This window comes from Mixophyes fleayi, chromosome 5 (assembly GCF_038048845.1).
Source record: "Mixophyes fleayi isolate aMixFle1 chromosome 5, aMixFle1.hap1, whole genome shotgun sequence".
Classification (NCBI taxonomy): Eukaryota; Metazoa; Chordata; class Amphibia; order Anura; family Limnodynastidae; genus Mixophyes; species Mixophyes fleayi.
In genome coordinates, this window is record NC_134406.1 from 19,980,155 (window position 1) to 20,007,741 (window position 27,587).

The window sequence follows — 27,587 nt, forward strand, 5'->3', positions numbered from 1 at the left end:
TTTTCCAGCGGGGAGTGGGGCCAAATGTCGCGATTCCCGGAGAATCACACCATTTTGGGCCTAATTCTGCCCATTTCACTAGGAAGTGGGCAGATGCAGGAGACTGCCATACACTGCCTGGAGTCCGGGAGACCTACCCGAAATCTGGGAGAGTTGGCAAGTATGCTTTTTTTTCCGTTCTTTAAGTTACGAGTAATGTGAAGCTGTTTTGAAGGTTGGACCTTTAGGTATATCAGCTTTCCCATCACTGACTTAAATGACAAGGTAAAATACCTATCTACATATACTGTATATTACATCATCTTAATTTACAGCATTGGTACATTATATCATTATAGTCAGGGCAGCTGAGGGGGTCACACAGTACCTCCGTCTCCCTTGGGGGTCTGATGATAATGATGGAGCTGAAGATAAAGAGAAAGAAAGTGGGGGCACTCTGTGGTTCACCATAAATTGTTAAAAGGTCATTCCATGTTTTATTTCAGAATAATAAATAAAAATGAATAATCTTCAGTGATTGTTTTCAATGCTGTGACATATTTAGACATTTTTCTTTCTATTGCCCAGCTCCTGCACAGTATATTACAAATATAGGTAACCAAGGGCTGACAGGGCATGCTGATACTTGTAGTTCCACAACAGCTGTGAGATATTTCTACACACTATCAGAGTGAGGTGACCCCGGCTCTGTGTACATAACACAGGGCATGCTGATACTTGTAGTTCCACAACAGCTGTGAGATACTTCCACACACTATCAGAGTGAAGTGACCCCGGCTGCCGGACGCTGTGTACATAACACAGGGCATGCTGATACTTGTAGTTCCACAACAGCTGTGAGATACTTATACACATCATCAGAGTGAGGTGACCCCCCGCTCTGTGTATATAACACAGGGCATGCTGATACTTGTAGTTCCACACACTATCAGAGTGAGGTGACCACGGCTCTGTGTACATAACACAGGACATGCTGATACTTGTAGTTCCACACACTATCAGAGTGAGGTGACCCCGGCTCTGTGTACATAACACAGGACATGCTGATACTTGTAGTTCCACAACAGCTGTGAGATACTTATACACATCATCATAGTGAGGTGACCCCGGCTCTGTGTACATAACACAGGACATGCTGATACTTGTAGTTCCACACACTATCAGAGTGAGGTGACCCCGGCTGGCCGGGCTCTGTGTACATAACACAGGACAGACAGCTGACACCTCCCTCACCCTCACACTTCTCCTCTACACTGCGAAGGACGCGGGGTCACATGACCGGGCGAAGGGCGGGGCGCTGCTGGGCCAATCATCGGGCGGCCTTCGGATGAGGGGGCGGAGCCGCAGTGACGTCCCGGGGAAGTGTCTGATGGGAAGTGTGAGTCCAGCATGGCTGCCAAGGTATGTGCACAGTGCAGGGGCAGCGGGGATCACAGGGGGCTCAGCTGGAGGGCGGGGGGGAGAACATAATACAGTACTGTCCTCATACACTGCTGGCCTGGGGCAGGGGGTTACCTGGGCTGCTGGGCTCATAGTCACTGTCCTCATACATACACTGCTGGCCTGGGGCAGGGGGTTACCTGGGCTGCTGGGCTCATAGTCACTGTCCTCATACACACACTGCTGGCCTGGGGCAGGGGGTTACCTGGGCTGCTGGGTACAGTCACTGGCTGTAGGTCCTATACCTGGTGCTAGGATGTGGGTATAACTCTACACAGCTGGGGGTGGTGCTCTGAGCATGTCCAGCTGAAGCTGTTGTCCTACCAGCATGTCCTTCTGAGCATACTGTCCCACTAGCATGTCCAGCTGAGGATACTGTCATCCATAGGTGGTACTCCCAACATGTCCAGCTGAGGACACTGTCCCACTAGTATGTCCTTCTGAGGATACTGTCCTTCATAGACAGGTGCTGCTCCCAGCATGTTCTTCTGAGGATACTGTCCTCCATAGACAGGTGGTACTCCCAGCATGTCCTTCTGAGGATATATTGTTCTCCATAGACAGGTGGTACTCCCAACATGTCCAGCTGAGGACACTGTCCTTCATAGACAGGTGGTACTCCCAGCATGTCCAGCTGAGGACACTGTCCCACTAGTATGTCCAGCAGAGGACACTGTCCTTCATAGACAGGTGGTACTCCCAACATGTCCAGCTGAGGACACTGTCCCACTAGTATGTCCATCTGAGGACACTGTCCTTCATAGACAGGTGGTACTCCCAGTATGTCCATCTGAGGACACTGTCCTTCATAGACAAGTGGTACTCCCAGCATGTCCTTCTGAGGATACTGTCCTCCATAGACAGGTGGTACTCCCAGCATGTCCTTCTGAGGATATATTGTTCTCCATAGACAGGTGGTACTCCCAACATGTGCAGCTGAGGCTACTGTCCTACCAGCAAGTCCAGCTGAGGATACTGTCCTCCATAGACAGATGGTACTCCCAGCATGTCCTTCTGAGGATATATTGTTCTCCATAGACAGGTGGTACTCCCAACATGTGCAGCTGAGGCTACTGTCCTACCAGCAAGTCCAGCTGAGGATACTGTCCTCCATAGACAGATGGTACTCCCAACATATCAAGCTGAGGCTACTGTTCTACCAGCTTGTCCAGCAGAGGCTACTGTCCTACCAGCATGGCCAGCTGAGGATACTGTCCTCCGTAGACAGGTGCTGCTCCCAGCATGTCCTTCTGAAGATGCCGTCCTCCGTAGACAGGCGGTACTCCCAGCATGTCCTTCTGCGGATACTGTCCTCCGTAGACAGGCGGTACTCCCAGCATGTCCTTCTGCGGATACTGTCCTCCGTAGACAGGTGGTACTCCCAGCATGTCCTTCTGAGGATACCGTCCTCCGGAAACAGGTTGTACTCCCAGCATGTCCTTCTGCGGATACTGTCCTCCGTAGACAGGTGCTGCTCCCAGCATGTCCTTCTGAAGATGCCGTCCTCCGTAGACAGGTGGTATTCCCAGCATGTCCTTCTGAGGATACTGTCCTCCATAGACAGGTTGTAGTCCCAGCATGTCCTTCTGAGGATACTGTCCTCCATAGACAGGTTGTACTCCCAGCATGTCCTTCTGAGGATACTGTCCTCCATAGAAAAGTGGTAATTCCAGCATGTACAACTGAGTATACTGCCTTTCCCGGAAAGGTGGTACTCGCAGTATTTCCTGCTGAGTATACTGTTTTCTGTAGACATGTGGTACACCCAGTGTATACAGCTGTGTGTATATAATGTTCTAGAGATAAGTGGGAATACAACACTAAAATATCTACCTGTGTGTACCTGATGTTCTGATATTCAGCTGAAGCTATTTTCCTACAGAAGATGTTGGTACTCTCATCATATGCAGCTGAGTGTGTATTGTCCTACAGTAGCTGTTGGTACTTGCAGTACTCAGCTGAAGGTGTATTGCCAAGTAGTCATCTTAGGATATGTACCTGAGGGTATATTGTGTGCCTAAGGCACATAGTAAATACAGCTGTTTCACTGGGTTTTCCTCCAGACAGTTGGTATTCCCAGTGTAACAGAGGTGGGAGTATGTTATCCTCCAGTGACAAGATTTTGTTTACTTATAGATCAAATCACAAGGAACCCACTCCAGCCTAATTTCAAACTTATGGCTTCAGACTTTAACATTGAGCAGATAAGTTATGTGACACTTGCTTTCCTACGTCTGTCAGGGCAAATGATGTGCATCAGAACCATCAGCTGTCTGAATGACTGTCAACGTCCTTATGATCATGATTATGTTATATCAGGATAATCAGAATTTGTCTACAGTGATTGCAGTGAAACATATCCCAGTAGGCCTCTGTTTTGTGTCTATTGCCCAATTACAGTGAAGGTTAAATGATTGTAGAGTAATTTGATTTGTCTGTCTGACTTTTTTTTTTGGTGAGTGCTGCTTTTGTTTGTTATTTCTAGCAAGTTACCGGACTATTTAATACCTCATGTTGATTAGTTCTGACAAAGTGTGGTGTAGACATTTATTTTATTGATATACATTCATTTTAAACCTGTAATCAAATGATCTCTCCATAGTCCTTGAAAGAAAGGTCAAATTTATTTCCATTTTGACGTGACATTGCAGATAGTAAGCTTGAAATGTTTTCTAATGGTGAGTGGCTACGTAACATTTCTAATCTTCATGAGTGTAAATTAAGTTACTTAGATTCTGGGAAAACAATAGAAATGCTCTGTTCTGTGTTCCTGAAATGGTCTTTATTTTGACAGGAAGTTCTATAAGGACAACAAGGGGGGGAAAACAAAACACATTTTGTTGTGAATTGCGTGCCTTTGTAATTAACTTATTCTTACTGCATTGCAATTGAATCCTATAAGTTTCATGTGTTTTAATTGTGTTGTATTTCAGTGTAGTTTAAGTTCCAATGCCATTCTTCGTATAATGTGTCTTGGTAGTTGGGGACAAATGCAAAGTTTAAATGCATGTCAGTTTGTTTACACATGCTAAGCACATGAAAATTCTGTGTTCTGAAGACTTTCATTTGTATACCATGTATAAGTATGTAAACTACAAGTCCCACTACTAAGAATATAAGCACAGCTACTATTTACCTTTTTTTTTTTTTTTTTTTTTTTTTTTTTTATTATTATTCCTATGGCAAAGTGCCCAATTGTGTTGTATAAATATTTTTTTTTTTATTTGTTAAATACTGAATCACTGAAATCTACAAAGGGGCAGGATCTTTGAAAGCGTTCGGCAAGATGTGATGGTATAGACCAGTGTTGGCTATGCTGACACTCCAGGTGTTGTGAAACTACAAATCCCAGCATGCTTTGCCAAAATATATCGGCTTAGTGCTGGAAGGGTATGCTGGGACATGTAGTGTCACAACACCTGGAGTGTCACAGGTTAGCCAACACTGGTATAGACAATAGATTATGACTCTTAGAAGTTATATTTCTAAGTTAGGGGTGCATTCTCCAGGCTTGTAAAAAAATAAATAAAATTGCAAAGTTGTAAGAGAATATAGGGAGCCAAAAATGTGTAAAAGGGTGTGAACTTCAGGACCTTCTCCAAAGAGAATGGGCCCCGCTATTCCCGACCCGCAAGACTAAAAGGTCACTTAAGGGTCAAGGGTCTTCAGATCCTTTACGCTGCAAGGCTAGGGGGACCCCTTTGCACTGGGGTCCCCCGAACCTTCTCCTAGGGCTCAACCACGTGCCCAGCCTCCAGAGGAGAGGGCTACGGCAAGGTTCAGTTTGGCAGGAGCCTCAGGGCCACCAACCCACCCTAGATCTTCGTCACTGCTGAGCCCATAAGGACTTGGCTGTATCCCTAAAATCTGTGAAGCAAAAGGCTTATAAGTGATAGTAACAAATAAAAGTGAAAATAAATAGTGCCATGTGGTTAGGGCCCCAGCCCAATTCTTCCGCCCTGTCAGAAGGCAAATGGAGGTGGTGCGTAAGGCAAGCGGTCAAAAATGTGCAAAGGTGCTAAACATCATGTGCCTAGTGAAGCATGGTGGTTCTTTAGCACCCCCAGGTCACTACTGCGGAGTCAGGTTCAGCCTCCCAGATAGAGGACCAAGCACAGCACTGCCACCACGGCACGTGATCTTAGCCAAAAGGCTGTGTATTATTACCGGCAAATCCAAAATTACATAGAATACATTTCCTTCACTGCCATAAACTCTCCAACAAAGTTTAGATTGGTTGGGTCAATTCTTATGTAGCTTACCGTGTGGTTAGGTGCATTTCTGAATGGCTTATACATTTGGATATGTGATGAAACATTCCTACAATTCTTTTGATCTTTGCCAAAATGTAATACCCCCTTATGATTCTGAGAAAGGAGATTGGGCATTAAGAGAGATGGCTGTGAGATAATTCTGGAAACCTTGGATGACCTTGTAACCAGTGACACAATTGTAAATAAAATAAATATTGAAGGTATCTGGAATTTGGTTTGTGTAAAAGAAAATAGATTTAGATCTTCAAATAAATTATACAGAGTGACAATCCCATTGTTATGCCAATTATAAGGATGTATGGCTGGAAAAATTTGGGTAGTCCTACTGTGGAGATTTGCGGTTACTGGAGTAATAGTTAAATAGTTCTTCCATAGCAGTGATCCAGGTTAGGTCTTCTATTTAGAATGTTGTACTCATATTTTTGTTCTAATTAGACCCAGGGTTTTGGTGTTGTTGGAGAGCGCCAGTCTTTATGTTGGTCAAAAAAGTTTGGGAATATTAGACCTCTATGTTTTGGGAGGAGCATGCAATCTCTAGCTAACCTAGACTTTTTTTATTTTTAAAAAATAAAGCTGACATATCTGTATAAAATCTGTTTTATGATTTTGTTGGGCAGCACGAAGGGTATGGTCCTAAATAAAGTATTTTGGGTAATATTTTTCCATTGCTGTCACAAGACCTTCATAATTGACCCTGGATTTTTTGTGCTCAATTAATTAATAAAGGAAGATAGTTGCAATCTAAAAAGTCTTCTTCATTCGCTGCTATTTCATTGTTTTAAAGACTTTTGTTGCGACTTATATTTTAATTTCTCTTTGATTTGTCTAAGTATTTCATGCGATCCGCAGAGTAGGGCTGGTAAGGGGGTCTTGGAGCCGTTAACAAAGATTAGGATGCCACCTGCAAACAAGCACAATTTATACATTGATTGTTTTATATGGGTTCCCTTGGTATCTTCTGTTCTCTTTATTCTCTCGGCTAGGGGTTCTATGGTTAGTACAAAAATTAAAGGTAACTAAAGCTAGGTACACCCTACAGGGTTTTTGTCCTATAGTCTGCTCAACCAACCGACATACGACCGCTCGTTCGAAAGTCGGGTCAGTGTGTGTAGGGACATGATGGTCGAAAGTCTGCCCAAATGGAAGATTGTCGCCTCATTTGGTTGGTCGTACCGTTCAATATTTTAGTTTCATTCTCCTTTCCGTTGTGTATTGTGTATAAACTTCCGACCGATCCACGACAATCCTCCGATACTTCCTCGACCTGGGGGCCATCTGTGTGTAAATTTGTGTTGCCTGTCCCAGTCCCACGTGGTCCGCACATCACTGACTTGTGTTTTGTATAGATGTGTACTGCACCTGTCTGGCTACAGACCATTACACTTGTATAAAGCACGTGTGTTATTATCCGTTGCATCTATGTTTAAGAGACAGTGTTGCCTTTTCTTTTTATGCTGTTTTTGGTGTTAACTATAGCGAAAGCTCTGCCCCTTTATACTAATGTCTTTGGTATATCGCTACATGCCCCGCAAATGTTGCTTCAGTGTGTACGAAATTGCAATCGTTGCTCACGTCAACATGGCTGTAAAAAGTCGCTAAAGGAACGTCCGCTCTTCCCTTTCTCGTCCTAAACAAGGCTAGTGTGTATGCAGTCCATGGACCGAGCGATCGGACCATCGATCGCATGTAAAATCAATCGGCATAAAAAGTTAGTGGAAAATTCTGTGGTGTATACCTAGCTTAAGGGTACCTATGGAGGTTACCCAGTGTTCTCCTGGGGCCTATTTTCCTGTTTTTACTTATCACCCCAGGGGCAAATGCAGGATTTGCAGAAGGGGGTTTCCACACCACGCCACCAGTGGGAGTGGCCAGCATGTATGGGGGCGTGGCTATAATTTTAGACAGTGCTTGGTTGCTCTCAAACTCTTCCTATCCCCATAATATACATGGGCAATGCTGCGTGCACTACTGTTAGGTGCATGGAGCTCTCCTTTTTCAAGCAGAGCCGTGTGAAGCGGGGGCAGGGTCCAGCCACCTCAATTATACAGTGCCCTAGGTTTGGAGGGGGGTTTCTAGGCACTAGGAAAACCCCTCCTCGGTTTGCCTATGCACCCGGCTCTAGGAGTCCAAAGGAGACCTATACAAACCATTGTTAATCATATTATGAAAAGCACTGTGTGTGCGCTGCAGCCAGCCGAATGTGTAATACCACTGACCACCAGTCTGACCGGTCCAGGTTGGCAGAGGTTTAGCTACGAGGTATGACAAAATTAAGTAATTATAACCCCCCCCCAAAAAAAAAAAAAATATGTGCGTACAGCCAGCAAGTGGGAAATAACCTCCGGAGTCTTTATAAATACTTTAAGTGTTCTCAAGAACCTCCAAAAAATGTTTTTTCTTTATTGTTGTGAACTCTTACAATGCCCCCAACCAACTACTTCTTAATACCACCCGGATGGCAACATTTTTTGGGAGAACACTGTGTACCATTATTATTTACTGGAAACCGTTACTGAAAGCCCAAACGTCCTCAGAACTTGCCTCATGCACCCCCACGTGGCCCGTCTAATGCTTCCTCTACGTCCATAGAAAGCAGCAGTAAATGCTGGGAATCCTTAGTGTCAGAGAAGTGATTTGATTTATTTTTTTAAAGGAGTATAATAGCCTTTAGTTATTACATAGAATAAGTCACTAGTCATATTGTAAGGATGGCAGGTATATGCGTTTTTGCTCTTTCCTAATCCGTTTAGCCGCAGTTCTAAGTTTACAGCTGTGTTTGATGTATGAGAAGATCATTATTTCTCTGCTGTAAAGAGAAAAGACAGTCCTCACATTTCAGAGAACAGTAATGGGGGCACCAAGGATGATATGTTGCTCTTCTGCGCTGTCCGTGGTGTTGGAAACATAACTCTAAACTACACAATTACCGACAAGTACAGAAAATTCATAGTGTGAGCTCGCTGATCTCCTGATACTCGTAGCGCGGGTACAGTTTAGTGGACTGAATAGCCTGTTGGTAAACAGCTACAAGTAACTTAGATCTGACGGAAATTTGCATTTGACGGGGTTTTTTTTAACAAATTTACTCTTGTCGTGGATGTGCATGCAGGGGGGACTAGCCATTTTTATGCTTAAGTAAATGAATGACGTTATGAAAAAAAATTTAAGTAATATTTTTTGTAATTTTAGCTGTCTCATAGGATTTTATATTCAGTTATTACTGTAATGTGTTGATGGCTGGACCACATTGGGAGGATGTGAAGTAGGTACTATTAAGATGACAGCCAAGTGCTGTGCGCTCTTCTAAACCTAGGATATAGGGTGAGTGTTGCCTATAGTGGCATTAAGGGGGGGATCCAGTTGCAGACATCGCCCTACGCATATTGGTGACTATTACAGAAGGAATCTACGCTCATTTTTGGGTGCTAGGAAAAATCCGCGGAGACTCCTGCCATAACACTTGTGCAAGGTGTCTCCACGGACTCTCCTGGGACAACTCGCACCAAATTGAATCTCCCCCTAAAAGTGCCTCTGCCAAGGGATGTTATATTGGTAGGTTTAGTGCTTAGGTGGAAATAAGTTATATTGGTGCATATGTAATATAATTATATTATAATTGTTATTTAAAGTGGACCTCTTACCTTGTCCTATTTTTTTTTTTTTTTTTGTCACGTTTTATTTTATTGAAAGCCCGGCTTCAGCTCGTTCATGACACCAAAGTTTAAAAGTGCACTGTGGTGCGGTCGTCTTTGTGCCCTCCTAAAAATAGGAAGGGCCCCTCTGTTCTTGACTCACAAAGCCATTAGTTGTTTTAGGGAGTGAGGGTCTTCGGAAGCCCCTTTAAACTGGTGTCCTCCGAAGCTTCACCAAGGGTCCAAATATTCTGGGCCCCCAACAAACCCAAAATTAAAAGTGCAGGTTATAAAACAGTAGGTGAAATAAATAAGTTATATTGGTTACACTCACAGCATCATGGCTGAGCTATTATAAAAATCATTTTGCCCAGCCACGAGGCAGGGGTAAAGTATATGGGGGAAAAAATGGGCATCGTGCCCTTGTCTCATGTGAGACTGCACCACTCTCCCTCCCAGACCAGTTCCTCCATACACCTAAGCGGCACTACAGCTGCACTGTTTGTAGGAATCCAACCAGGAAAGGATATAGCACCGTTTGTAGTTTGTATTTTATTTGCAGACAAGCATAGGGGCCGGTAGAATCCAAGGTGACCGTGTTTATGGTATGTTGTTGTAGCTACACATCCCTGTCTAAACACGCTGGTGATATATCGCGCATTACACCTAGAGTTACTATGCAATATATGTGAATGTGTAACCTGACATAGATGTCTTCGTAATCCCTACTCTAAATGACGCTGCATTAGGTGATGGTCCTTTGTGTAGTTTATTCTCTTATCTGGAACCTTGTTGTGTCATGCAGTTGTGCTCGTGGCTGCAGAGCAAGGAATCACATGTAACGTGCATGCTGCTCTTCCAATTTCTTACCTGCGTATAATTATGTTTGCTAAGGACTATGGGCAGGGTGCCAGGATTAGTAAATGATTTCAAGGTGCGTAGCACAGACAAGGAGGTCATTCCAGGTCGAATTTAAATTCTGTTCCCTTTCCCTTCATTTAAAATACTTTTATTTTTTTGCCAAAGGGGGAAAGAAAAACAAAAAACAAAATACATGACTTGATGTAATGTTACTAATTCTCACTAGAACACTGTTATCCTGTGATTACCTGTAACAGGACAGGGGAAATACTAGGAGCCAGGTAGCATCTAAATAGTTACTGGCTTCTATGTTTTTGGATTCATTTTATAGGTACCAATTGTGCCCCTATTCTAATTGAATTTTTTTTTGTTTTGTTTTTTTAAGACCTATGTTATCAGATCAGCTTTTTTTATTACTGGAGTGCTTTAGGAATTGTAGATTGTATTGTTGTATCATTTTGGGAATTCTATTGATAGTACAGCAGTGAGAGTAACGCGGCATTATGCAGTGAAGAAATGGCAAAAAATATGGAATAATGTGCTTAATCGTGATTCTGCCCAAGTTGACAGCCACAATGTTTAGGTGAATTAGAGAGGTGTACCCAAAAATAAGTCTTCTACTCCACCCCTCAAGGTTTGGTTTCATTATATATACAATATAGTCACTGATTTGATTATTGTGGTCTAGTGTGAATTTTGCTCCTAATATAAATATATTAGTAAATGAGTCCCTAGTGACTTTCAAAGGCAATTCATAACTCTCCCTGCTGCTGATCACTGTAAAGATACTGTCATGTAGACTTGGCAGCACGGCGACTTAGTGGTTAGTACTTCTGCCTCACAGCGCTGGGGTCATGAGTTTGATTCCTGACCATGGCCTTATCTGTGTGGAGTTTGTATGTTCTCCCCGTGTTTGCGTGGGTTTCCTCCGGGTGCTCCGGTTTCCTCCCACACTCCCAAAACATACTAGTATTCTGGTTACTGGTTCATTGGCTGCTATCAAAATTGACCCTAGTGTCTCTCTCTCTCTGTGTCTCTCTCTCTGTGTCTCTCTCTCTGTGTCTCTCTCTCTGTGTCTCTCTCTCTGTGTCTCTCTCTCTGTGTCTCTCTCTCTGTGTCTCTCTCTCTGTGTCTCTCTCTCTGTGTCTCTCTCTCTGTGTCTCTCTCTCTGTGTCTCTCTCTCTGTGTCTCTCTCTCTGTGTCTCTCTCTCTGTGTCTCTCTCTCTGTGTCTCTCTCTCTGTGTCTCTCTCTCTGTGTCTCTCTCTCTGTCATTTAGGGAATGTTAGGATATGTTAGGGAATTGACTGCCCAATTGGAGGACTGTAAGCTCCAATGGGGAAGGGACTGATGTGAATGAGTTCTCTGTACAGCGCTGCGGAATCAGTGGCGCTATATAAATAAATGATGATGATGATTTGCTTTCTGTAAAACCATATTGCGCTGCAGGAGGTGGGGGGGGGATTTAAAATATGCAGACAGATTTAAGTTGAGATGGGGCCGTGTCCTGGCTCAACTCTAAGTTGCAGAGTAAAAATAAATCTGCCCTAAGTATTATCTCTGTGCTACATGCAAAAGCAGTCGGTGTTTTCTCTGCGTGCAGGAATAATAAATACATTTACACCCTTTGTTGTGCAACATGGTATGTCCAGTAACAAATTTGCACATTTTATTTTGCTTTGCTCCTAACTGTGTGTGTGTCAATACAGAATACATCAGCTCAATTCCTCCCCACCACCCTCTGACACCCTCTCTTCATTTGACCCCACAAATGAAGAGGAAATTTCTACGCTCTTCTTATCTTCCTACTCTACCTCCTGTCCTCTTGATCCCATTCCCTCACAAATTGGTAGATCCCTGTCTGCTGTGCTCATTCCCCCTCTAACTCAAATCTGTAATCTCTCGCTCTCTACTGGCATCTTTCCGTCACTATACAAGCACGCAGTGATTACTCCTATTCTAAAAAAACAAGATTCCGACCCAAACTCTCTATCAAATTACCGTCCCATCTCTCAGCTGCCGTGGCCCCTCCATGCTTCTAGAGAGACTTGCCTACACTCGCCTCTCACGCTTTCTTTCCGCTAACAATCTGTTGGATCCTCTTCAGTCTGGCTTTCATTCTTAGCACTCCACAGAGACTGCGTTGACCAAGGTTGTCAATGATCTGATCACTGCTAAAACTGAACGCCATTACTCTCTCCTAATTCTCCTGGATCTCTCAGCTGCATTTGACACCGTTGACCACTCTCTTCTCCTGCAAACGCTGCAATCCCTAGGGCTTCAAGACACTGTTCTATCCTGGTTCTCATCCTACCTTTCTAATCGCTCTTTCACTGTTAGTTTCTCTGGAGCCACCTCTGCTCCGCTTCCCCTATCAGTTGGAGTACCACAAGGCTCAGTGCTAGGTCCTCTGCTGTTCTCTATCTATACTGCTGCTCTTGGAAATCTAATAAGTTCCTTTGGCTTTCAGTATCATCTCTATGCGGATTATGCGGATGATACCCAAATCTATCTATCCTCTCCTGATCTCTCGACATCTGTGTTGTCCCGTGTAACTGACTGTCTTTCTGCCATTTCATCTTGGATGTCCTCTCGCCAACTCAAACTTAATCTTTCTAAAACAGAGTTAATAATATTCCCACCCACCAACAAGAGCATACCTGACATTTCTATCTCTGTTGATAACATGACCATAAATCCCACCCCACAAGCTCGCTGCCTGGGTGTAATCCTTGACTCACACCTATCCTTTGTTCCCCACATTGACTCTCTATCTAAATCCTGCTACATGCATCTAAAGAACATTTCCAGAATTCGCACATATCTCACGCAAGACACTGCAAAAACCTTAATTCATGCACTCATCATCTCCCGCATTGACTATTGCAATTCCCTCCTTACTGGTCTTCCCAAAAACAGACTTAAACCCCTACAATCTATTTTGCACGCTGCCGCAAGACCGATTTTCCTTGCAAATCGTTCTTCCTCTGTTGAATCACTCTGTATGTCTCTACACTGGCTGCCTGTTTTGTACCGAATCCAATATAAAATACTTTTACTAACCTACAAGGCCATCAACAAAGCTGCACCAACATACATCTCCTCTCTTGTCTCAAAATATCTCCCAACTCGGCAACTCCGTTCTGCACAAGATCTGCGTCTCTCATCCACCCTCATTACATCCTCCCATTCAGGACTTTTTTGGGCTGCACCCACTCTATGGAATTCTCTCCCTCGCACAGTAAGACTCTCCTCTGGTCTACAAACTTTCAAGCGTTCTCTGAAAACCTACCTCTTCTGACAAGCTTATAATATTCCTCTGCCACCCTCTTAACCTCGCTACCTTTAGCCTGTTACACAGTTTCACGCGGGACGGCTGCCCCCTGACCAACATTGTTGTGTGACGGGATCATTTAGCTTATGAGTCACTTTTACCTTTGCAGTCTGGCTGGGCCAAAATGCAAAATGTAGACTTAACCTCATGTGTCAATCTCCCATTGTCCCATAGATTGTAAACTTGCGAGCAGGACCTTCTCACCTCTTTGTCTGTTTTACCCAGTTTGTTTATTAGTTTATTATGTTTGTCCCCAATTGTAAAGCGCTATGGAATATGTTGGCACTATATAAATAAATGATGATGATGATGGGTGAGAAAATGAGATTCTCTAAATACCAGAGTGATGGGCTGCACATCCATAGCAGTGCAGTAATCTATCCACCAACACTAGGAGCTAGTTTGCATGCAATTTAAAGTCCTAATTCCTACTTGCAGTTTACACATTGCTTATAACCAGTCAGGGGATATCATTGTTTTTAAGAGATGTATTGTCTCCAATATTCTTTTATCCTTATCAAGTCAAATCCTCCAAAACTTTCAGATGTTCTGTTACTGTAAACACCAAGTGGGTTTTTTTTTTCTCTTGTATTTCTTGTACTCCATTCTTGTGTCCCAGAAGAAAGATTATTTTTTGTAAAATGGTTCTTAAAATACATTCTGCATCTTTATCCAGATCTCGCAGAAAAAGCAATTTTACTTTGTTTTTCTGTCCATTAGCTTTATGAGGACTAAAATACTTTACACCCCCTACCTGCAAAACGGCAAGTGTCTCTGGATATCAGATTGATCCAGTTTTAAGGCTCCTTTCAGCTTTTCCAATTCCCTTGAATCTCAAGTGCTCTGTGTCGCGCTCTCTTTCCCTTACACCCAAGGAGTCTCTCAGCAGTTTGGTAATTGAAACCCTTTATGTCTTAGGTAAGTGGCTTCCGCACGCGGATTACCGTGCCAACTTTTCCAATAGTCCCCTCACCCGGTGTTTTCCGTTTAACAGATTAATACATGGAGCCTACAGCTGCTGCTTTGATTAAACTCTGGACAAATGATTGCATTGCAGAGTAGCTTGAGCCATGCCAGAGAATCGTTTTATATTCTGCATACATAAGAGCTCAGTAATACCAGGCTTCCAAATACAACTGTGTCATCTTTTCGGTTTGGTTTGTATAGATTTAGTTGCATATATGAAAGAAGTTTATTTGGTCAGATGGATTCTTGTGGTCTAGTCGGGCAATGAAATTTCACGACTTTGGCTGGTGACGGTAACACGTGGCTGAAAGATAAAGCGGTTTGTTTAGTGAATGTTGCAGGACCGTGTTTACAAAAGATTAAATCTTCTGAAGTTGGTCTCTGAAGAGAATAAACTAGATGAATAATAGAAGCAAGGTTGCAAGCTTCAATTGGTTTCTTTTCAACTCTGAAAAGAATAGTTTGTCTACTGATGCTTAGGCCTGTATCGCGGTGTTAACCGGTAATATTGCGCTCTGACTTTAGAGCCTTACAGGACAACTGGAATCGGTAAAATGTTGGAGATCTGACAGCCTAGGGACCGTGCCCAGATTAATTTCACAATACAGCATTACCTTATGCAGGATAGAGTAACCTTGGGCCTGATTCATTAAGGATCTTAACTTGAGAAACTTCTTATTTCAGTCTCCTGGACAAAACCATGTTACAGTGCAAGGGGTGCAAATTAGTATTCTGTTTTGCACATAAGTTAAATACTGCCTGTTTTTTTCATGTAGCACACAAATATCAATTTTAAATTTCAGTGTACAAATAAGCTATCAAGTATTTGTGTGCTACATGAAAAAACAGGCAGTATTTAACTTATGTGTAATGCAATCTAATGTATACCAATCCTTATTTATTGATTTTTTTTTTTTTTTTAAATGACCGCATTAAATCCTCCCCTAAAAATCCACAAACACCATTGATTAAAGCGCAGGGAGCAGTGTTAACCGTTTTTCAACTGAATTGCACACGATTTTTCACGTGGGGTCAGCTAAAAAAATGGTCGCGCCAGCTGATCAAAACCTGCTGGGATTTTTTTTTTTATTTAACCCGGCGGAAAATAAAACAACTTGCTGTCAATTGAATTCCCCCCCCCCCCCCTGTGTGTACGATAGACGCATTAGAGTGTTCCTGCATTGGCACCGGAGGCCCCGGTGATGTTTGGGGGGGGGTTGGAAAGTAATGAAGAAAGTAAAAAAAATAATAAAAAGTCTGTTTCCACAAAATTTTAATAGTTACCAAAATATAAAATATGCCATCACCAAAGTAATCGTAGTATAGTTGGTTTTGTCACAGACGTAAACCACCTCCAGGCTTCAAAGGGTTAATGTTACACTTCTGGGCGGTTAAGTTGTTTTACACCCTGCAAAAATCACCTTATAAACTAGATGACAAACCATCTTTTACACCACATTAAACATGTTACATAAATGTATGTTTATTCAGCTATATATATATATATATATATATATATATATATATATATATATATATATATATATATATATATATATATATATATATATATATATATATATTTATAGTTCGTCCTTTTCTCTCTTGTTCGCAGTACTTTTTTTTATTTTGTTTTGCTGTTTTGAGTAGTGCACATGAAATACCTGCAGAGAGAGATGAAGGATTAAATACTTGTGTATAAATGAAGGATTATACAGGGATGATCTCTCCATGAATGTGTATTACCATAAAAACGTGACTCGGCTGATCAGATTGTTTTTGCTTTCTGCACCATCGCAGGTTCCCCGTTACATTGCACACAGTGTGGGTTTTGTGTGTCCTTTTCATAAAGTGTTACAATGTTGCAGGTTTTATAGTTACAGTTTACCACAACGCCATTGATGAAGGTGTGGGGATTTACTGCAGATACTTGGCTGGACATCTTACTGCAACATGAAATTCAGAATTTCAGTCTAGCATGAAAATCCCTGGATGTATAGCTTTTTAATGCATGTAAAAACTAATGGCATTTTTATTTTGTCATGTTTCTCTTCACAAATGCCGTTTGTCCATTTCTAAACTCTCCGCCCTATACTCCGTAATGGATGCTGGGGGTGTAGTCTTATGGGCCCCGGTGCATGGTACCTACGGCACCAATGGTAATTCTACCACTAGTTGCACCACTCGTTCATTCGCTCCTAGTGAAGAAAGAAACCAGATGAAGGCCCTTCTTGTATCTCTTCCCTTCCTGCATCTCTTCCCTTCCTGCTACCGTCTATACCCTTCTATCTAATAGCACCCCACTATATAAAGTAATATGGGAGTAACTAGTATACTCCTCATTATACTCGTACAGTACAGGTTTTCCAACCTCCTTGTACAAAATTAGAAGCAGTCAAATTTTACATACAGTGTTATGTAATATACTACTGATGCTAGACCCCCTGTGCCATTGGACAAAAGTTTTGAGAATGACACAAGTATTGGTTATCACAAAGTTTGCTGCTTCATTGTTTTTAGATTTTCTTTGTCAGATGTTGCTATGTTATACTGAAGTAAACTTACAAGCATTTCGTAAGTGTCAAAGGCTTTTATTGACAATTACATTAAGTTTATGCAAAGAGTCAATATTTGCAGTGTTGACCATTCTTTTTGAAGACCTCTGCAATTCACCCTGGCATGCTGTCAACTTCAGAACAGTTTGGGGATGAACAATGCCTTTTCCAGCATGATGGAGCACCTTGCCATAAGCCAAAATTGATAGCTAAGTGGCTCGGGGATCAAAACCTCACAATTTTGGGTCCATAGCCAGGAAACTCCCCAAACCTTATTCCCATTGAGAACTTGTGGTCAATCCTCAAGAGGTGGATCGGCAAACCAAAAAACCCCAAATCTGATACACTTTAAGCATTGATTAGGCAAGAATGGGCGGCCATCAGTCAGAATGTAGCCCAGAAGATGACTGACAGCATGCCAGGGCGAATCGCAGAGGTCTTAAAAAAGAAGGGTCAACACTGCAAATATTGACTCTGCATAAACTTAATGTAAATGTCAATAAAATCCTTTTGACACTTATGAAATGCTTGTAATGTTACTTCAGTATACCATAGCAACAGCTGACAAAAAGGTCTAAAAACACTGAAGCAGCACACTTTGTGAAAACCAATACTTGTCATTCTCAAAACTTTTTGGCCATGAATGTACTGCCTCTATCATAATAATAAAACATATTGTGGAGCTGGCACACTTCGTCATAGATCATCATCATCATTTATTTATATAGTGCCTCTAATTCCGCAGCGCTGTACAGAGCACTCGCTCACATTAGTCCCTGCCCCAAAAGAGCTTGGTCTAAATTCCCTAATACGGAGACACAGACTAGGATCAATTTTATAGCAGCCAATTAACCTACCAGTAAGTTTTTGGATTGTGGGAGGAAACCGGAGCACCCGGAGGAAACCCACGCAAACACTGGGAGAACATACAACCTCCACACAGATAAGGCCATGGTCTGGAATCGGGTTGGGTACTAATACCCGATGCTGGCAACCTTGACAAGACTGACGACATCTTCAGTACGAATATTGAGGAGCGCAACCTTTTGTTCACTACGACTGTTTACTACACTGAGGAAATGCGATTAATGAAGAGGGCGGCAACACAGAATGATGTACTGTGCATGCCGACAGTAATCTTTCTATTTTTTTTTATTTTTTTTTGCTGAAATACCATAATTTGGCTTTTTTTTTTTTTTTTTTTTTTTTTAAATCCCTACATTATTAACCTCAATAACATTAATTTCCAATCATGTCCAGTCAATTTTTGTCAAGTGACAAGAACACTGCTACCCCTCCTGTTTCTGTGTGAGCAATGGCGCTGGATCTCCTGGGGAGGGAGGTACTTATGCAATCCTAAACCTGCGAGATCCGACAACACAACAATGACGTTTTGCCTTGATTCAGATCTGAGGACGCGCAAAAGTACCGAGTCGGCTCATGAGCCTACTCGGATCCCCTAAGTTTGGGTGGGCTCGGTTTTCAGAAAAGCATCTCTAGTGTAAAGATTTTCGGAAGAGAAACGTCCATTAAATTTATTATTCATATGTTGGTTATTTATTCTCTAGTATTTTGTTATATGGCATTTTCGGCAGCTTTATTCACTAGCAGTTATACTGTACTTACAGCTAATGCCGTTTCTCAAAGTATGTGCAAAAGAATAAATGTTTTTGCATAGGAATGTAGGATATTGTCACTTTGATTCTGATTGCAAACTTGCTTGAAACAATTTTCCTGCTAGATGAGGTCTTGGCCGCCTCGGCTGCTCATAATGGATTTTTCTGTACATTTCACAACCGCTAGAGTTGTGTTCAATTGTTAACATCAAACTGAATGATTGCAGTGGAAGGAGACGTGTATGAGATCTCTAATCGCAGAGAATATTGAAACTCCAATAGTTGTAAACATAACGGACATGTTGGTGTGTTCTTGAGCACAAATTAATCGCCCGTTTGCTTCATTGACTGCCCTGTACTCTCCTTGTCGCTGATAATAAATGATGATGTTGATGAACATTTGCTACACTTTGTAAAAGAGCTAATGATTCTGTTGTTGTGAATTACTATATCAAAACCTACACATTAATGAGCTAAATCATATACCAGAGATGTTTATATTTCAATATATAGGCCTACAAACATTATACTACTTATCCAGTGCTAGTGGTATACGTGTGGGCTGTGTTGTTGTCCTGCAGTGATCTCTGGCAGCCAATCTGAGTTCACTGCAGCTCGTGCTGATCTCCGCTCTGGGGCACAAGGGTGGGATAGGAGGGGAGCACTTACCTCTGCACTGTAAGGGGTGGGGGAGTTGGGGGTCATTGGGAAATCCTCCTGTGGACCTGTCTGATCCTGGTTTTAATTCATGCAGAATAACTCAGTTTTAGGACTTCATGTGTAACTGGTCCCGTTCTGGTGAGTAAACCTGATGTTACAGGTTTGCTGTGTAATGAGATCCATTTAGCACCAAAGCATCGTATCTGTTCCGGAGAAGGACGTCTAATAAATCAATGTCTTCTTTCTTTTTAGGTAGCTTTAACAAAGAGGGCTGATCCAGCTGAGCTGAAAACTATATTTGACAAGGTATGACATTGGCTTTGATGTTTGCAAGTGTTTACAAAATGCTAATCTATTTAGTATGGTACAACAGAGGGACTGGTAATACAAACAGATCACACACCATAAAGTACGTTGCAACAAGAGGTGTAGAGATCGTGAGTGTTCTACTGACAGCCGATGCAGTGAGTTGATGGAATTTTAGCACCTCTTTTATTTCTACATATTTCTCCCATACATAAGCAGATGTAACATTGTTGTAGTTTGTTTAACTTATTTGTCAGATTTTGTAAAAAAAATCGTTTTTATCTTTTGCTCATAACGATTTACAAAATACCCTTTTATGCTCATAATTTGTACGGAAGCTACTTCCAATTCGAAGTCAAGAACTTAATACTGGACCCCTAAATATGTGTTTAGTAAGCTGTGGGTGTAGTGTATTCGGTTTGCTTATAGCTCTGCATTTAATTTGCTGTCCTTGCATGATGCAGTCATGACGGGCTGACTGTGTTCCATATGACTAGCACTCTGACACGTCAGTATTATTGATACATAGAGGAACAGCACCAGTTGTTGACAGCCAATGCATCTTTGGGGCCACGGCTATAGTTACTCTTCTGCATAGATGACGTTTTTGGATTTTAAATCCAATATTTATGGTTTTAGGACATTGTACATCAACATGTCAAACTCAGAACCCAAAAAATCAAAGTCTAAGATTGTGTGGGCCAAGTCTCATATGCAATTTTATAAGATTTATTATTAAGAAAGAACAAAAATAAAGTTTAATGTTTTCTTCCCGATGCTTGATACTGAGCCCTCCATGCTGCTTTTACTCCCCTTCATCTGTCTCCCCTGTATCACACTGTGCCCTCCATGCTGCTTTTACTCCCCTTCATCTGTCTCCTGTATCACACTGTGCCCTCCATGCTGCTTTTACTCCCCTTCATCTGTCTCCCCTGTATCACACTGTGCCCTCCATGCTGCTTTTACTCCCCTTCATCTGTCTCCCCTGTATCACACTGTGCCCTCCATGCTGCTTTTACTCCCCTTCATCTGTCTCCTGTATCACACTGAGCCCTCCATGCTGCTTTTACTCCCCTTCATCTGTCTCCTGTTTCACACTGTGCCCTCCATGCTGCTTTTACTCCCCTTCATCTGTCTCCCCTGTATCACACTGTGCCCTCCATGCTGCTTTTACTCCTCTTCATCTGTCTCCCCTGTATCACACTGTGCCCTCCATGCTGCTTTTACTCCTCTTCATCTGTCTCCCCTGTATCACACTGTGCCCTCCATGCTGCTTTTACTCCCCTTCATCTGTCTCCCCTGTATCACACTGTGCCCTCCATGCTGCTTTTACTCCCCTTCATCTGTCTCCCCTGTGTCACACTGTGCCCTCCATGCTGCTTTTACTCCCCTTCATCTGTCTCCTGTATCACACTGTGCCCTCCATGCTGCTTTTACTCCCCTTCATCTGTCTCCCCTGTATCACACTGTGCCCTCCATGCTGCTTTTGCTCCCCTTCATCTGTCTCCTGTATCACACTGTGCCCTCCATGCTGCTTTTACTCCCCTTCATCTGTCTCCCCTGTATCACACTGTGCCCTCCATGCTGCTTTTACTCCCCTTCACTTACCTTTCTGTTGCCTTCTTTCTTTTCTGTTTTCTTTTCTTCTATTTTCTTCTCTTCCCGTGGCTGCACTGTGCACTCCTCACTGCAAATGTCTGGCGTGATGACGTCACGCCCAACATTAAATGCGAAAGGAGGAGGGTGCTGGGCACCGCCGCATCAGATAGATATATGTTTTTTTTTTTTTTTGTTTTTTTTTCTGGGCCCTGGTGGGGCTGCATTAATGTGCATTTGGGCCCCGTGAGTTTGACACGTCTGTTGTACATTTTGTTTTTATAGGAAATAGATTTATATCTTGCCATTGAAATCTATAAATTTGAACCATAAATCTCACTAGGTTTTTGAATGCCGGGACTCAATGCCACTTATACACTTAAATTTTGCAAGCTCACCATAGTCATTTACTTTGTAATCAAACAAGTCTTCAGTCTGAAATTATGCATTCTGGGATAAGACTGTCTTGGCTAGGATAACTATGTCTGTCACTCTCCTTTTATAGTATGCCAGCGTGGAGAAGAATGGAGACCACTTTATGTCTCCCCTTGACTTTGCCCGACGTTACCTGAACCTCACAGGGGATGGAGAGCCAAACCCCAAAACTGTCCAGCTCCTGGCGGGCGTGGTGGACCAAACCAAAGACGGGTGAGACCACGTTACATGTATTGCCAATGGCTAGTTTCCTTTTTACATGTGTTCCTCTATTTAGGATTTTTATTTGTTTAACAAATGTGCTGTATAATTTACACACGCGCGCCACCTTTTTTCATCTGGGACCCAAAGTGTCAGTGACCTCCAAAGAGTATTACACATCTGACAAATGGTATTTCATCTTGTTTAGGGCCTTCGCTATCTTCCCCTGCCATTCATGGAATACAGCTTTTTGGAAAAGCTATTTTGTAAGGGCAATTATAAGAAGATAGGGGTGAAAAAAAAAATCTGTAATATTTAGTTTGTTGAGGTTTTGTTTTTTTTTGTTTTTGTTTTTTTAATTCATGATTTTTACATTTGTTTTGCATAGGGTGGTTTCAGTTTGCTTTTTTTTTTTATTTTTTTTTTTAGCTATTTTTAGTTTGTTCATTGTATGCTTTTACTTTAATGTTCATATTGTGCTGATTTTATGTTCTGTTTGTAATAGAACTGAACTCAAACAATCAACACTTTTACTTTAAAAACTCCCATCAGGGCGGTAACAATTCTGCTTATCTGGAGCTGCCATGATGGTCTTGGGAGTATGTTGTGTGCTCATTGTTCTGCTAAGAGGGGGGCATGTAATCATCCAACTCGATGGTTTCAAGTTTGAGCAGAATGTTTATTTGCTCTTTAACTGGGATCTCTTTAAACCGCTCTATGTCCTGACCTACAATTAAGTGTAATGTGTAAATGGTTTTGTGTTATGTTTTAGACTGTACGTGATAAGGTCGTGGAGATGTATAGATTAGAGGGTTTCCTTATAGCAAATAGAGGAACAAACATCTTAGGCAAGTACGGAGAGCTTTTCAAGAGCTGGATGAGAAGTTGAGTTAACATTTTAAGAGCGTTTCCTTTTGAGCTTTTTTTTTCTGTAACAACTTTAGAAGAAACTATCAGCAGCTGGAAATGTGTCCGTGTTTTTTCTGCGCTGAACGTAAAAATAACCCTACAATGTGTAATTTGGTGCAATGATTATTTTCTTACTTCTCTGTGACTTTCTGAAAACATAGATTTATTTTTTCTTGCAATCTTAATCTGTCCAATGCAATCTTACAATAATGTCTGCTTGAGACACATAAGATATTCAATACAATCAAAAAGATATTTCTCAAAACGTCAAAGTTTTTAATCCTTTTCGTCGCCCTGTTCTTGGAAAGCATTGAACCGCTGTGCACCGACGGAAATGTTACACACGGAATCATCCTCAATTTTACCAGAGTTCCAGAATTGGAGTCCAGTACTGCTATGTACGGAAGTGTCCAAATTGAGCGGTTCAGCGCTCGTGTAGAGCTGTTCGGGTGTCGCCCAGGCTTGCTGGAGCGCTCAGAAGTTAGCTGCACAGAGAGGCTAATTGTGACTGTCTTTTTAACGCTTTTACCATCAACTTTGATTTAACCATCTTCGGTCATATCATTAGCCTACTTACAGACTGGTTTTATAATACTGCGTTTTAAAGCTGGGTACACACTACACTGTTTTCGTCCAATAATCGGGTCAAACTGCCGACATACGACAGCTCGTTCAAAAGTTGGGTCAGTGAGTACAGTTACACGATGGTAAGTCTGCCCAAATGGACGATTCTCGCCTCATTTGGTTGGTCGTACCGTTTAATATTTTCGTTCCAATTTCGTTACCACTGTGCAGTGTGTATGAACTTCCGACGGATCCACGACAATCCTCCGATACTTCCTCGACCTGGGGGGTCGTGTGTATGTTAATTTTTATGTTAATCCCAGTCCCACGTGGTGCGGAATCCGCACATCACTGTGTTTTGTATCGATGTATATTGCACCTGTCTGGCTGCAGCCCATTACACTTGTGTAAAGCACGTGTGTTATTACCCTTTGCGTCTCTGTGTTCATATTTACTCTTTATACACTTATACCTTTATAACCTATTAAATTTATATTAACCTTTATTAACCTATAATTGTGAATTACCCAGAATAAACCACACAGTGTTCAAGCAACATTTTTCTTGCAAGAAAAAGGTACATAAATTGTAACGCACACACAGCTGTCTGAAAGATCCGCATGAGAAGTGAGTGCGCCCAAACCAATCGCAGAGCTGAATACTGCAGAGTATTATTTTTAAGGTATTTTTAAAGGTGCTACTGGTTTGTGGCAGAACAGGTCTTGATGTCGTTTCCATTCTCTTTTGATTTCTTTATCTACGGAACAAGGAAATAAAAATGTTTATCATTTAAATTCTATATATGTAATTTAGAATCTACCTCATAAATACTCTCATTTTCTCACCTTTGCTCAAGATCAGTTTATATCTATATTTTGGTCCCTGTGGCGAAATCGCAATAGTAGCGGGCTTAACCTCCGAGCATTCTGGAAAATAGGCGCCATTTTGGTTATTATAACGGTACAGGTATGTGCCCAAAGCATTTACATGTCTACACATGTTCACTGAAATACCTTCGTGTAGAACTTCTTTAGTATATTTTTCTTGTTCAATTTCTCCTTGTTTGCTAACATTAGTGGTATCTAAACAGGCCTTCTCACCGTTACATCTTCGTTCTGACATAAAAAAATTAGGTTATAAATTAGCATTTTCTACTGCTTTATGTGACCCTACATCTACAATACAGGTACACTACATCTACTACATCTACAATACAGGTACACTACATCTACTACATCTACAATACAGGTACACTACATCTACTACATCTACAATACAGGTACACTACATCTACTACATCTACAATACAGGTACACTACATCTACTACATCTACAATACAGGTACACTACATCTACTACATCTACAATACAGGTACACTACATCTACTACATCTACAATACAGGTACACTACATCTACTACATCTACAATACAGGTACACTACATCTACTACATCTACAATACAGGTACACTACATCTACTACATCTACAATACAGGTACACTACATCTACTACATCTACAATACAGGTACACTACATCTACTACATCTACAATACAGGTACACTACATCTGCTACTGACCTTTTTTTAATGTCGTCCTGGTCCAGTACTTTTACCATCATCTCCACCGCTCTTGGGCTCATTGGATTTGCTTTTTGCTCTTCTTGAGTATCTCCATCCCCCACCTTAACTTTTCCAACATTTTTTGACCCTTCCAGCACCATCTCTGACTCTATCTCCGTCTCCATAGCTGCAACCCCCACTGACACCTTCTCCTCACCCGCAACCCCCACTGTCACTTTCTCTGTCTCCATCTTCTGACGCTCCTCGGCGCCAAACAGGTTCCTCTGTCATTTTATACACTCAGACATGGGCGTTTGTTTCTGCTGTGGACCAATCAGCGATGATGCACGTCGAGAATGGAGCATTCCATTACATACGAAGGGGTTTTATTATAAGGGAATATTCATTGCATTCCACTTTAGCAGTTAAATGTTTTTCTAAATGTAATGTATATGACTAAACTTCTATTTTATAGAAATGAAGGGAGTTAACTATAGCTAAAGCTCTGCCCCTTTAGGCTAATGTCTTTGGTATCTCGTACATTTCCCCGCAAATGTCGCTGCAGTGTGTACGGAATTTAAATCATTCTTCACGACAACATGGCTGTAAAAAGTCGCTAACGGGACGTCCGCTCTTCCCTTTCTTGTCCTAAACAAGGCTAGTGTGTATGCAGTCCATGGACCGAGCGATCGGACCATCGATCGCATGTAAAATTGCTCGGCATAAAAAGTGGGTCGAAATTTCTGTAGTGTGTACCCAGCTTAAGGATGAATTTCCAACACAATTTGCAAGCGCATGTGGACGACTGTGAAATTAATCATTGTATAAAATAACACTTTACATATTTTTTTTTTTTTTACATGTGTTGCGCTGTAGTGGGTCAACTCATTTGAACATTTTCAATCACCTCAATGGGGGGAGCGCATTGTACATGCAATGAGATGCGTGTACACACGTTTCCGCATGCATTTTTTTTTTTAAAGTTTTTATGTTTGTATATGCATATTAAACACATACATAAATGCAATGTACTTTTATATGCTTTTTGTTTTTTTTTACGAATGCATTAAACGCTTTTCAACCTTCAGTTTGTATGTAGCCTTTTTAGAGCTGTAGGAGGATGTGAGAGTCTCATGTCGGGGGCATTAAAACTCATGGGGAGAAGGTAGTTTATTAAATCGTTGTATATTATTATAGTCGGTTATTTATTTTTTTTTCCCCCCCTGAAAACAGCTGCTGTGTGGAGGGATTAGAGAGGTGGGCACGTGAAGATTTCCTGATGTAGACGTGGCTCAGAGAATGGTTTCTGGATTCCGAGTGTCAGTTCTGTTAATTGTTCACTGACACACAATTCTCTTGTTGCCGGGCAACACTGCACTTTGAAGCCTCCACAAATGCACTAACAGATGAAATGATATAATGGAAAGTCGCATGTAACCTACTTTTGAAAGGCATTATAAGTCGTTTTCTGACATGGTTCTGGCCCCACAGATAGTCTATTGTGCAAGTTACAGATATTTGTCACTTGGACAAAATATTTATTTTCTGTAGAGTATTTTGGAAAATAATCTATTAAGAGGCATGGTATGCTCTGCAAAAGCAGTCTCTAGCTCTGCGATCTAACACTGCCATTTATAGATGTCATTGTTTCAAATAAATGTCTATTGAACGTCGTCCTTTTTATGGTCAACCAGCATCTGTCACTTACTGTAGATGTACTGATATTAATCTTCAGTTTGCAGCAACGGAAAAAATTTATGGTTCCAAAACGCACGTACCAGCCTTGAATTGAGGTTTATTTTGGCCATTTAGGTTATGTCCATATATTTGTAATTTATAAGGCTAAAATCCTTCTTCACCGTGGAGCCTTCTTATATGTCCAGGTACCAGCAGCATTACTAAGCTGTAGGGGATTTCAGCAATATGCAGAAATATGCAAATGGTTCTTAACCCTGGTATTAAAGATGTTCTTGATAAGGATAGTCTTGGCGGGGGAGGGGAAGAGTTCAGTTCTGTGTACATTAAGGTTCTTTAAGGTAGCCAGAGAGTTTCTCTGAGCTTTAATGACAGATAATGGAGAGAAGTAATGTAAATATGTACAGGTCTGTTATGATAGTGGAGCACACTGTAGATTTAGTGATTGTTTGGTCTTCTCTCCCTATTAAGGCTTTCTACTTAGTGTAGGGTGCTGGGTCACCTGTCTGTTGTAAGTTCACCTGTATTGTTGTCATCGTAGGAATTGTACATATCTAAAGATAATACCTGGGTTTTTAACTTTTTAATGAGGTTTTGGGGTTCCTTATATCGCTCGGCCCACCACCAGGTGTATAAATGGTGGAATAATGGTAAAATGATCTATCCAAGTTGATATATCTATTCCATGCTAGTCCCTTGTTGTGGTTTGTTTTTTTTTTTTTTTAATAGTAATTCGTAGGCAAACCTGCACTCCTGCTTCATGGCCTTGGATTAAAAATGGGTATACGTGCACAACTGGTGCATTCTACTGCGAAAACACTTGACCACTATATTTTTTGCAGCACTGGAAGACTCCGCCTCAACAAACCTGTCATTATCTCCTCCCATGCTCGCCTCCAAGACTTCTGCCGTGCTGCTCCTAATCTTTGGAACACCCTACCCCGTCTCACTCGACTCTTCCCCCAACCTTCAGTCCTTCAAAC

General features: G+C 41.7%; 1 protein-coding gene across 1 annotated transcript in view; it reads left to right on the top strand.

Moving 5' to 3' along the window:
* The first annotated feature begins 1,345 nt into the window (after positions 1–1,345).
* The window catches only part of SLC25A13 (solute carrier family 25 member 13), a 92,043-nt gene continuing 65,801 nt past the window's right edge, over positions 1,346–27,587 (top strand). The window contains exons 1-3 of the mRNA XM_075211775.1: positions 1,346–1,401; positions 19,589–19,642; positions 21,744–21,886. Coding sequence (XP_075067876.1) covers positions 1,390–1,401; positions 19,589–19,642; positions 21,744–21,886 — 209 coding nt within the window. The 5' untranslated portion in view covers positions 1,346–1,389. The remainder of the gene's footprint in view (positions 1,402–19,588; positions 19,643–21,743; positions 21,887–27,587) is intronic.